Consider the following 11,993-nt stretch of genomic DNA (forward strand, 5'->3'; position numbering starts at 1 on the left):
GTCAATCATGTTCATCGGAAAGGGCTCTGTATCCACCTGCATTTCCTGAAATTTCAATCGTACTTCATTAATGGCCGATTGAATCTGTCGCCGAAATACATTACAATCATTAGTGGCATGAGAAAATGAGTTATGCCACTTACAGTACGCACGACGTTTTAGCTCGTCGGCGGATGGAACAGTGTGATTTATTTTAATATTGCCATTTTTGAGTAACTCGTCAAATATTTTATCACACTTACTGACATTAAACGTAAACTTAACCTCCTCTTGCCGCTTCTTTTGAACCGGCTGCAAGGAGGGACAAGCCGAAGATTTGGCCTGTTTTGGCCAAACCATTTCAGCAGCATACACTTCCGCTGATTCGTCATCCGAGCTACTTTGGTCCCATTCTACTATATGTACGTTGTGATGCATTGTTTTAGCAGTTTCTTTGCTCCGGCTTTCGCAAGCCAAAGCTCTCTGGTGTAACTGTGCTAGCGTAAAAAATTGGATGCCTTCTAATCTTTCTTTTAAATAATATCGTAAACCATTAAAGGCTAATCCTGCTAGCTGTTTTTCTGCTAAATGAATTTGGAAGCATCGGTTTCTTGTATCTCGGAATCTCCGGATGTAATCATTAACTGATTCATCTTTTGCTTGTCGTAATGACACTTAGTCTACCAAATCCAACTCATAGTCACCGGAGAAAAAATGATCATGAAATTTTTGTTCTAAATCCCCCATGATGAAATGGAATTAGGAGGTAAAGTGGCGTACCATGCAAACGCAGTTCCTGTTAAAGATAATGAAAATAAACGTACGCGAAACGCCTCTGTGTCGGCCAACTCTCCTAATTGTGCTAGAAATTGGCCTATGTGTTCACGTGTGTTCTTTCCTTGATCACCCGAAAATTTTGTGAATTCGGGTATCCTGGTTCCCTGTGGGTATGGGTGGTGATCAAATCGGCTGTCATAAGGTTTCCGATATGATTGCCCCCCAGGGACCATGCTTACTCCGAGCTTATCTCGGAACGCCCCGGCTATTTCTTCCCTTACTATATCAATGGCAGCCGGTGCGAGACCACCGGCTCTCTGGTCAAACAAAAGTGGGATTGGCTGGATATTAGCATGTTGTCTTTCCCCACATTGGTTTGAGTTACGTGGTGCATTTCCATTTGCCCTATATGGCTCATAGGTTTGATCGTTTCTTTCCGGCCTTCTAGGTGGGGCCGGAAAGCTTTCCTGGGCTCTGGATCCTGAATTAATGGGCTGGTGCATTGCATAGTGTGATGGGAAGTGTTGCTGGGACGGGCGAGGATTCAGGTAATAATCCTCCTCAAAAGACTCATGCGCGGACTGTCTGGACATTGGCCCGGACCGTCCGTGATTATGTGCGGACCGTCCGTCGTTGTACGCGGACGGTCCGACTGGGTAGTTTAGATTCTGTGTCGTGTGTGGTGGTTCGGGCGCATATCTAGGTAACTCATTAAAAATCGGCCCGACTGTTGTTGGTCCGGACGGTCCGTGCTCACGTGCGGACGGTCCGGGCATGTGTAGATCGGCTGATTTGCTGCCGATTTGCGGTTGCTCAGGGTATGTGTCTATCGACATCCCATAAAGGGGTTGTGACTGGTCGTGACAACCTGTAGCCGATGTGTTACGCGTGTTACCTCCTAACTCAACCTCGTGCGAAGGAAAATTTGTGATACTAGATTTATCAAATGCACGTACTAGTCTCTTAAGATCGCTTTGCATACCCCCTATGATGTTCTGCATTTGTTCACGCTGATCTTCTACATAATTTCTAAGAGATTGCAGATCGTTGGTATTACTTACATTGGGGATATCTGGCGTGGGTTGGAGCGAAGCCGGATCCGTCGCCCGATGTCGGACGACCTTGTTGTTCCTGTCCACTTTGAAGTTGGCCAAGAACTTTGCTTTCGCCTCCTGGATCATCCGCTCCTTGTGCTCCTCGAACTGGATCTGCTCGTCAGCCGGCAAGGTTTCCCAAGTCGGCTCTATGATGTTGCTTGGAGAAATATCAGAGCTATCCCTTGAACCGGCCATTGAGGGCCGATTTGATGAGCTTAGATATGTATGTCCCCAGCGGAGTCGCCAAAAAGTATGTTGACACTTTTTCGGAGCGCCAAATACTCAAGAAGAACCGGCGGCGGTGCTCTCTGGTCAGGCGCGGACGGTCCGCGGCCTAGGGCCGGACGGTCCGCGACCTGGCGCAGGGACTAGGGTTTCCTGTCTGACGGCCGGACGGTCCGCGCGTGCGCAGGGGCGACGGAAGATTGCCGGCGGCGCCTGGATCTCGCTCCCGGGAGGGACCCCGTCGGGGAGGAGAGATCCTAGAGATTGTCTAGGCTCGGGCCGGCCGACCTAGACTCCTCTAATCGGCGTAGAGTCGAAGAGAGGCGAAGGATTTGGGGATTGAGAGGCTAAACCTAAACTAGACTAGAACTACTCCTAGAATAAAATGCGAAATAGAAGTTGTATTGATTCGATTGATTGTTACAAATCGGTCGTAGGCCTCTCTTTTTATAGAGGAGGGGGGCTGGACCCTTTACACGACCGGATTCCGAGCTAATTCCGCGAATATAGCTAACAAACATAGCACAAAACTCGGAACCCTAATCTACTCTGCGCGTGCGCAGATCGTCCGGCCCACAGCCGCGGACCATCCGGACCGCGGATCGTCCGACCTCAGGGCCGGACTGTCCGCACCTCAATTTTGTGCTCAACACACCTCTAACCAAACAAGCACTCAAGTTGGGGCTCATAAGATGTCCTTTCTGTATAGGCATATTTTTCATGGGCACCCGTGCTAGGGGCACTGACACAAACCTTTTTCTAAGTTGTCGTATAGGATGATGAAATGAAAAAAAAAAGACTACTTCAGCAAACCTCCTGCTCTATATTCTTCCCAATCTATGAAAGAAAGGAGGACTAGCACCGAATTTTCTCAATCCGCTTTCTTTTGGTCACAAGAGGAAGGACACATTAATATGCTTTGATGGCACTGCCGCCGCACGGTCGCCTTCTCGCCATGACGGACGGAGAGGAAGGAAAGAAGAGAGAGAGGAAAGGAGAGACCATCATGGTGTTTTGGCTGCACTGCAGCCACGCGGTCGGTCACCTTCTTACCGTGACCAAGGGAGAGGAAAAAGAAAAAAGAGAGTGATGCCAGAGATCCCTCAATCCCACGTAAGAAAAGGGGATGGAGTTTGTCAATCTGCTGTTATGAGCTTTCTCATCTGAAATTGAGTCTTCGCAATCCTCTATGTTAACCTTTTCTAAACTCTCTATATTAACTTGCTCCTACTATTATTGGCACGTGCATGCAATGCTTTTCAAATTATATGTCATGTCGTAACCTATGTTTGTTAAAGCATCTCTAACAATGTGTCCTATAAAAATATCCTATAACTTTAAAATAAATATATTTTATATGATTTAGGGCACCAACAAAATATTTTGATTCAACAATAAAATCATAATTCAATATTATAAGACAGTTCCCTTGATATAGTATATTTAAGGCACTTGAGAGGTTGCGTTATAAGTTTTTTGACAAAAACTTATAAAATGAGATACTATTTGAATAGTTTTTTTTCCATGTGTAGAGCTCTATATTTAAAATTTAAGATACTATTTTGAAACATTGTTGAAGATGCTTTTAGAGAATAGCAACAAAAAAATGATTGATCATGGCATTAAGATTGTCACCTCAAATAAAGCGCGCTCTACTGATAACGATATATGCTCTCTCTTTAAGTCATGGTCGTGCAATGAGCATCGTTATTCGCCATCGCCATCGCTATCCGATCCAGACCGCGGAGGGAAGATAGGGTACAGGTCAAATTGTGCGGGCATTCATTCTCGTTCACACGGCCGGAGACGCATTATTCGACCCGCCTCCATCTTCAGTCCCTTGCCCATGCATGATCAAGACAGATGCTCCAAAACTGGCTTCAAAGTCAGCCGCTTGCAACTCCCTCCCCGGCCGGCCCTTGCTTTATTCAAATGCACGAGGCGTGCGTGCGTGCGGCTAAATATATAGGAGCAGCAGCTTCATCATTCTAATAATCGGTGTCAACTACGGTTGATGGTGTTTGTACAGGGATTCGCGGCCCCGTACCGTACGCCAAAGCACAATCCATGGGATATTCCCCGCAAATTTCGGTTTTTTTTAACTAGACCGACTGGATCAGTTGAAGCACAAGGAGGAAACAGTTGCTAGCCCAAACCCAAACCTAGAGCTCGTTATTAGGGGGAGTTGTTGCATCTTCTGTGTGACTGTGTGTATATATATCTCCGGCCGTGGGCGGTGGCGAGTTCTGTTGAGGGAGGAGAAGGGGGTGGCCAGAGAAAACAGGGGCAGAGGAAGCAGAGTAGTAGAGCCAAGGCGAGCGTATCAATGATGGGGCCTCTGCCTCTCCGCCGCCGCGTGGGCGTCCTCCTGTTCCTGGCCCTCGTGCTCCTGGGCGGCGGCGGCGGCGCGGACGCCGGCACGACGAGCTCGTACAGGCGGAAGCTGGAGGCGACGGTGGAGATGCCGCTGGACGCCGACGTGTTCCGCGTCCCGCCGGGGTACAATGCGCCGCAGCAGGTACCAGATTCCCTCCCCGCCGCCGTCGCTCCTGGCCACTCGCGTCGCATGCCTCTTTTTTCTCCTTTTTTTTTTCTCAGCAACCGATGGATGGATGGATGGATGGGTTGGGCATGCGCAGGTGCACATCACGCTGGGCGACCAGGAGGGCACGGCCATGATCGTGTCGTGGGTGACGGCCAGCGAGCCGGGCAACAGCACCGTCGCGTACGGCGAGGACCCGGCGAGGATGGAGCGCCGCGCCGACGGCGCCCACACGCGCTACGACTACTTCAACTACACCTCCGGCTTCATCCACCACTGCACCCTCAGAAACCTCAAGGTTCACTTGTTTGTTTGTCCACAGCCATTCTTCCATCTCTTGTGTATTTTACTGATGGCCGCCGTGGATGGCTTGCTGCAGCACGCCACCAAGTACTACTACGCCATGGGGTTTGGCCACACGGTCAGGACCTTCTGGTTCACCACGCCGCCCAAGCCGGGCCCTGATGTGCCCTTCAAGTTCGGCCTCATCGGTACGCGGCCGATCATTGTTTCCAACGTCTTACTGTTTCTTCGCCATAAAAATCTCATCTATTGTTTCCAACGTCTTACTGTTTCTTCGCCATAAAAATCTCATCTACTCGTAAAGGTAAATATTTTCTAAAAGGATGACAATGGGATTTTTTTTTGAACCGAAGTATAGTGTACTAGTAGAAAATTACAGCTCAAGTCGACAAAAAAAAAACCGAGGTTGTTCTTGTTCCAATAGTCTAATCTGGAATCGACGAGCTGATTGCGGTCGACGCATCCAATGGTCAATGTCCCATAAATAAATACTAGTACTAGTTTATTTACCAATGCAGATTATATATACTAATGTCTCAATCCTATCCATGATTTTTATCTGAAAGAAAAGGGGATCTTGCTACCACTGGACTAATAATAGTGTCATGGCCGCCTGTTGCCATCTGGACGTCAACCGCAACGTGCAATTAATCAAAGCTTGAGAACGCCGTGTAGACCAGGGATTCATGGACGCCTAGCTGCCGAGGACTCTGATGACTGACTGACTGACTGATGCTGAATAATGCAGGCGACCTTGGGCAGACGTTCGACTCCAACATCACGCTGTCGCACTACGAGTCCAACGGCGGCGACGCCGTGCTGTACGTGGGCGACCTCTCGTACGCCGACAACCACCCGCTCCACGACAACAACCGGTGGGACACGTGGGCGCGGTTCGTGGAGCGCAGCGTGGCGTACCAGCCGTGGGTCTGGACGGCGGGCAACCACGAGCTGGACTTCGCGCCGGAGCTGGGCGAGACCACGCCGTTCAAGCCCTTCGCGCACCGGTACCCGACGCCGTACCGCGCCGCCGGGAGCACGGAGCCCTTCTGGTACTCGGTCAAGGTCGCCTCCGCGCACGTGGTCGTGCTGGCCTCCTACTCCGCCTACGGCAAGTACACGCCGCAGTGGGCGTGGCTGCAGGCGGAGCTGGCGCGCGTGGACCGGAAGACCACGCCGTGGCTCGTCGTGCTCACGCACTCGCCCTGGTACAACAGCAACAACTACCACTACATGGAGGGGGAGACGATGCGGGTGCAGTTCGAGCGCTGGCTCGTCGACGCCAAGGTCGACCTCGTGCTCGCCGGCCACGTCCACTCGTACGAGCGCAGCCACCGCGTGTCCAACGTCGCCTACGACATCGTCAACGGCAAGTCCACGCCCGTCCGGAGCGCCGACGCGCCGGTCTACGTCACCATCGGCGACGGCGGCAACATCGAGGGCATCGCCGACAACTTCACGCGCCCGCAGCCGGGCTACTCCGCCTTCCGGGAGGCCAGCTTCGGCCACGCCACGCTAGACATCAAGAACCGGACGCACGCCTACTACTCGTGGCACCGCAACCATGACGGCGCCAAGGTCGTCGCTGACGGCGTCTGGTTCACCAACAGGTACTGGATGCCCACCGACGACGACACAAACTGACGATCACCGCCGCAGAGGGAACAAATTACTGATAGATCAGCGTAGCACGTTCCTGAGCTAGCCCCGCCCCCTTTATGTTCTCCAATTCAGTAATGCAATGCGTTTTTATGATTACTGATGAATGAATAAGAAAAATGGCTACGACTGCCCGCCGGTCATCCCAACCAGACTCTCGACCGCAGAAACAACCAGGATTATGTATGGTCCAGTGCAAATAATTATAACATTGACCAAATGCATACTAAGGATGTGTTTGTTTAAGGTTAAAATAGGATGAGACAGAGGCGATATCGTCCCCTTGATTTTTTGGGATTATGTGGCCACCAGAAATATCTTCCGGTGTTTATCTCGTCTCCACGTGACTCTAATCAAACACTATATAAACTGTGGCCGCCCCCTTCCATCTCTCCTTATACATCCATCCAATCACACCCTAAAAGGTTTGATTTAGAAAAGAAACTAGTGTATATGTTATCATGTTATTACCTCTGTTTTATGTTACCAGTAGACTGTGCCTAGCAAAAAAGAATAAAAAGCACAAGGGATCATAGTAGTAGTCGCAGCAAAACAAGTCCCTTTAGAGCCTGTTCGTTTGCACAGGGATCAGAGGGGATTAAATCTCATTTTATTCAATTTTGACTAGGAAGAGATTTATTTCCCTCCAATCCACTTGTAATGGAACAAGCCTTTAAAGGGACAGCCTCGTAGAACCCAGAGACTATAGTTGCATCACCACCATAGCCATTGTCGATGAGAGGCAGGTCTAGAACCGCCCCCACTTTTGTGTCTTTGTAGAGCCATGACCAGCCATGTTCATCGGTTTCAACATGTTCCTTTTGCCTAGTTGCCCTAGAACAGGGGTATTATTTTTTGATTGCAACACTATATGGACAATTTTCATGGGCCATCCGTTTGCTATTAGCTACTCAGGCTATTACTAAGTAGAACAATCCACCTGCTAGCTTGTTTAACTATAGGTGTAATGCGCCCATGCAGACAGAGTGAGCCCATGGATTTGTGTTGATTCATTAGTCATTGGAGGTGTTTTCTTGTTTGTGAGGGCCCTTGGATTGCTAATGTGGATTGGTCTATGGATTTTGAAAGGATCGGGGCGGATTAGGATGGCAAGGCTTTAAAATCAATTTGGATTGAGCTGCAACAAATTATTTTAGATTTAGGTAGGGCTGAGTTGACTTCTAGTCTTCTAGGATTGGTGGGGTTAGAGCTAGATTGTGACCCATTCCTAGGCCTAGGCGGAGTCAACTTGGTGGAGACTAGAGTATTAAAGAGGTCTAGAACTAATTCTTCATGATTGACCTCTTAAGGAGGTACAACCCATTCTTAGGCCGACACCAGCAGATTACCTAAAGTTTACCCATACGCACTGTTTTTTTACTGTTCTGCGCTGTAGACTGCACTGTTTGCAGAGTGGAGTTTGAATATAGGTATGAGAATGGGTAAGCTGCTGGAGATAGTATTATATAGATAAGAAAACTTGCCCCCCAAAGTAACTAACTCAATCTAATCTAATGCCATGTAACTAACTCAATCTTATTTAATCTAATCCCAAATAACTAACTCAATCTTATATCTAATCTAATCCAATATTTATCCACTAATCCTAACCCTGAGCCTATCCCTATGGGCCTCCATGCCCTAGGCAGCCGCCCCATGACAGTCATATTATTAATTACTAGTCATATGCCCGTGTATTGCTACGGTTTTTATATATGACATAAAAATAAATTGTGTTTTAATAAAACACAAAATATATGTTTTTTATTGATTAGGTGGGTGTGAATGTGGAGCCAACAACCAAGATTCAAACACTCATACATAATTTCACCTTATTTTTACATAAAGCGTAAATATAAAGCTTCCCAAAAGTAGGTCTTGCACCCTTGTACCATTTTCCCTTTCAGCAAGAGATAATAAACATTGGATGGTTTCAATGATATTTTTGTTATCTCTCTGAAGAATATTATGAATAATCACCTCAAATAATTGTTGGGGCTTTGGTGGTCACAATACATTTCTGTCAAATAAAACATTTTTCCAAACTGATCCGAGCATGCCAAGGCAAATGAAGCAACACTGCAGGCCCTATGCACCCTTGAAGTGGAGCACCAAGTTCACTGAATGTTTTTAGCGTGGTAATCGTGTGATGCTATGAGATCTCAGAACCATTGCCTAGAAGCACAAGAAGTTTCTTGTCAATTCCTGATTCAATAATAGTCTCAAGAGCCTTCAACTTTCAAACCTTTATCAAAGATGCAAGTCTTGCAAACATATTTTCATACATTGTTCATTTTCTGCAAACAAGATATATGTAATTTGATCCATGGGAATTCTTATCAAATTTCATCAGCAATTGTGCCATCAACATACTCAAATATCTTGGCCAGAACAGAAGAGAAGTTGGCTAGAGTTGAAGTATCTTCACATGCACCAAGAAGATCAATTAATCTATCTATGGAACCTACTATTTCAAAAGAGAAAGTAAGATTTATGTAGTCTACTGGAACAAATATAATTGTAATTGCGGTAGTGAATGTAAAAATAAGATCTGGTGATCCTATGGAAATTATCTCTGCTATTCGAGGGACAAGTATTTTACTGAACCCAATTTTGCTTGCCTCAAATTCAGATAGGGTTATGCATGCCATGAGAGCTTGAGTTGTGTTTGCCAATTAAATGTCAATGTCCATGAATTCTAACAGAGAAAAGAAAGATCACATCTTCCGTCCAGCTGGTCTTTTCATACACTCTTCGCCAAAAAAACAAAAGGCCAAGGAGCTACAAATGCCGCATAATATGAAATTGAATCAAATAAAAGAGCACGAGTAACATCATTTGTTTTGTTCTGATGGTGCATCTACATCTTTCTCATTGATGTATGAAACTGGACCAGGTGCACAAGTAGCATATGTTGGGAGGTTGGATACGGTTTTCTCCCATTTTTCCACTCTGGTTTCCTTCGTTAGTGCTTGCCCATGACAACAACTGTAAAAGGATGGAGACCACAATGATCTAGCAAGACTTCTGCGATGGGTTGTGAAGTATAGAGAAGTTAAATGCCTAAAAACCATGGTGTTTGTAATTTTTAGTTATTCTATTTTTCATGATGTATCTTCCTCTAACATGCCTTAATTTGCAAATTTGGCATAACTATTTATTGAAAAAATGTATGTATGTAAAAAATATTAAGCATATTTGTGAAGCTAAACATGATGTTACTTAAGAAAATATGTTCTTAATAGAATAAAATTAATATTAAATTGGAAACATATGTAAATTAGAATCATCCGACAAAGCTAAGAGATGTCCATGCTTTGAGAACCTTCTTCAGATCATAATCGCAGAAGTAGCTCTCCAAGACTCGATGAAGGTTGCCGCAATTCCACAAATACATAGCATGCATCCTCATGGCTGCCGTCGCCGCCATAAACACGGACAACTCAATTCTCTGCTTCATTAATTTAGAAACGAGCAAGCAAGCAACCGATCACTCACCCTCATACGCACCAATCTGACTCCCAAGCTCTATTCGCATAAGTAACACCAGCACTCCACCTGCAGCTACCAATCGAGACCTCCCTGGCCTAAGCAGATCAATTGATCATCAGAGTCAGAGAGTTGGTGGTAAGGGTACCTTAACTACCATGGAACAATGTGGCGCGATGTAGAGCAGATAGCGCCTCCCTAAGAGGAACGGCACCCGCGCCACACCGCTCGACTACAGCCTCCTCGACGCCGGTGCCACATCGAGCGGGCCGTGGTCGCAGCCACCGACCAGCATGTCTTCGTGTCCTCGTCCGACCTCAACATGTCATGGCAAGCAATCGGACGCCAGCACCAGACTGACGACATGGTTCTCTGAAGAGTCTGCCACCTCGGGAGATCCAAGCCCTGCTTCTGGTGGTGGTAACCATTTTCGCTGCGCTGACGCGGAGAGCCAGAGGCCAGAAATTTATAGTGACGATGGTCGTGGCAGACACGCTATCAGAGGTTGCGGCATGGCAGGTTGAAAGGGAAATGTACATTTAGGCCATTCCTATATTATTTTGGTGATTAGATGCTCAACACAGGTTGTTTAGACTAACACAAGAATTGAGCATAGATATATTAAGCAAAGTGAGCTCGGAAGAAGAAATAATGCAAATCTATATGGACCAAGTAAAAAGGTAAGCTCTGGGCACTTAGTAAATTGTTTTATATGCTAATCATATTTGTCTAAGTGTCAGGGACTTTATGAAGTCAAGTCAAAAGGAGTAAAAGAGAACAAAGAAAGAAAAAAGAAAAAGTGTGTTGGACTGAAGAGCACCGGACAGTTCGGTGCCTATTGAAAGGGAATTAGGCTTACACCTATTTCCTAAATGATTTTGGTGGTTGAATTGCCCAACACAAATAATTGGACTAACTAGTTTGCTCTAGTGTACAAGTTATACAGGTGCCAAAGGTTCACACTTAGCCAATAAAAAGACCAAGTATGGGGTTCAACAAAGAGAGCAAGGGATAACCGAAGGCACCTCTGGTCTGGCGCATCGGACTGTCCGGTGCACCAGAGGACTCCAAGCCAAACTCTTCACCTTCGGGAAAATCCAGAGGCGCTCCGCTATAATTCACCGGACTGTCTGGTGTACACCGGACAGTGTCGGGTGCCCTAAGGAAGAGCGGCTCTGGAACTCGCCAGCCTCAGGAATTCGCTCCACTATAATTCACCGAACTGTCCAGTGTACACCGGACTGTCCGGTGAACCAGCAGAGCAACGGCTACTTCGCGCCAACGGTCACCTGCAGGCGCATTTTAATGCGCGCCAGAAGCGCGCAGAAGTCAGGCACGCGCGAGACGGTGCACCGGACAATCTACAGTACTTGTCCGGTGTACACCGGACAGCCAGGCGGGCCCAGAAGTCAGAAGCTCCAACGGTCGAATCCCAACGGCCTGGTGACGTGGCTGGTGCACCGGACATGTCCGGTGTGCACCGGACTGTCCGGTGCACCATACGACAGTCAGCCACCACCAAACGGCTAGTTTGGTGGTTGGGGCTATAAATACCCCCAACCACCCCACATTCAAGTCATCCAAGTTTTCCCACTTCAACTACTTACAAGAGCTCTAGCATTCAATTCTAGACACACCCAAGTGATCAAATCCTCTCCAAACTCCACACAACGCCCTAGTGATTAGTGAGAGAGATTTGATTGTGTTCTTTCGAGATCTTACCCTTGGATTGCTTTCTTCTTTGATTCTTTCTTGCGATCAACTCAATTGTAACCAAGGCAAGAGGCACCAATTGTGTGGTGGCCCTTGCGGGGAAGTTTTGTTCCCGTTTGATTGAGAAGAAGAAGCTCACTCGGTCCGAGGGATCGTTTGAGAGAGGGAAAGGGTTGAAAAAGACCCGGCCTTTGTGGCCTCCTCAACGG

At 47.2% G+C, this 11,993-nt stretch overlaps 1 protein-coding gene and 1 pseudogene across 1 annotated transcript; one reads left to right on the plus strand and one right to left on the minus strand.

The window, feature by feature from the left end:
- The first annotated feature begins 4,081 nt into the window (after positions 1–4,081).
- Positions 4,082–6,729, plus strand: LOC100217133 (purple acid phosphatase). Its single transcript, NM_001143501.1, has 4 exons — positions 4,082–4,596; positions 4,718–4,918; positions 5,000–5,111; positions 5,672–6,729. The coding sequence occupies exons 1-4, from the start codon at positions 4,405–4,407 to the stop codon at positions 6,565–6,567; spliced, it is 1,401 nt and encodes a 466-aa protein (NP_001136973.1). The 5' UTR covers positions 4,082–4,404; the 3' UTR covers positions 6,568–6,729.
- Positions 6,730–8,409: 1,680 nt separating this feature from the next.
- On the minus strand, positions 8,410–9,442 carry LOC103642356 (uncharacterized; annotated as a pseudogene).
- Positions 9,443–11,993: the final 2,551 nt, after the last annotated feature.

Source organism: Zea mays, chromosome 10 (genome assembly GCF_902167145.1).
Source record: "Zea mays cultivar B73 chromosome 10, Zm-B73-REFERENCE-NAM-5.0, whole genome shotgun sequence".
Lineage (NCBI taxonomy): Eukaryota > Viridiplantae > Streptophyta > Magnoliopsida > Poales > Poaceae > Zea > Zea mays.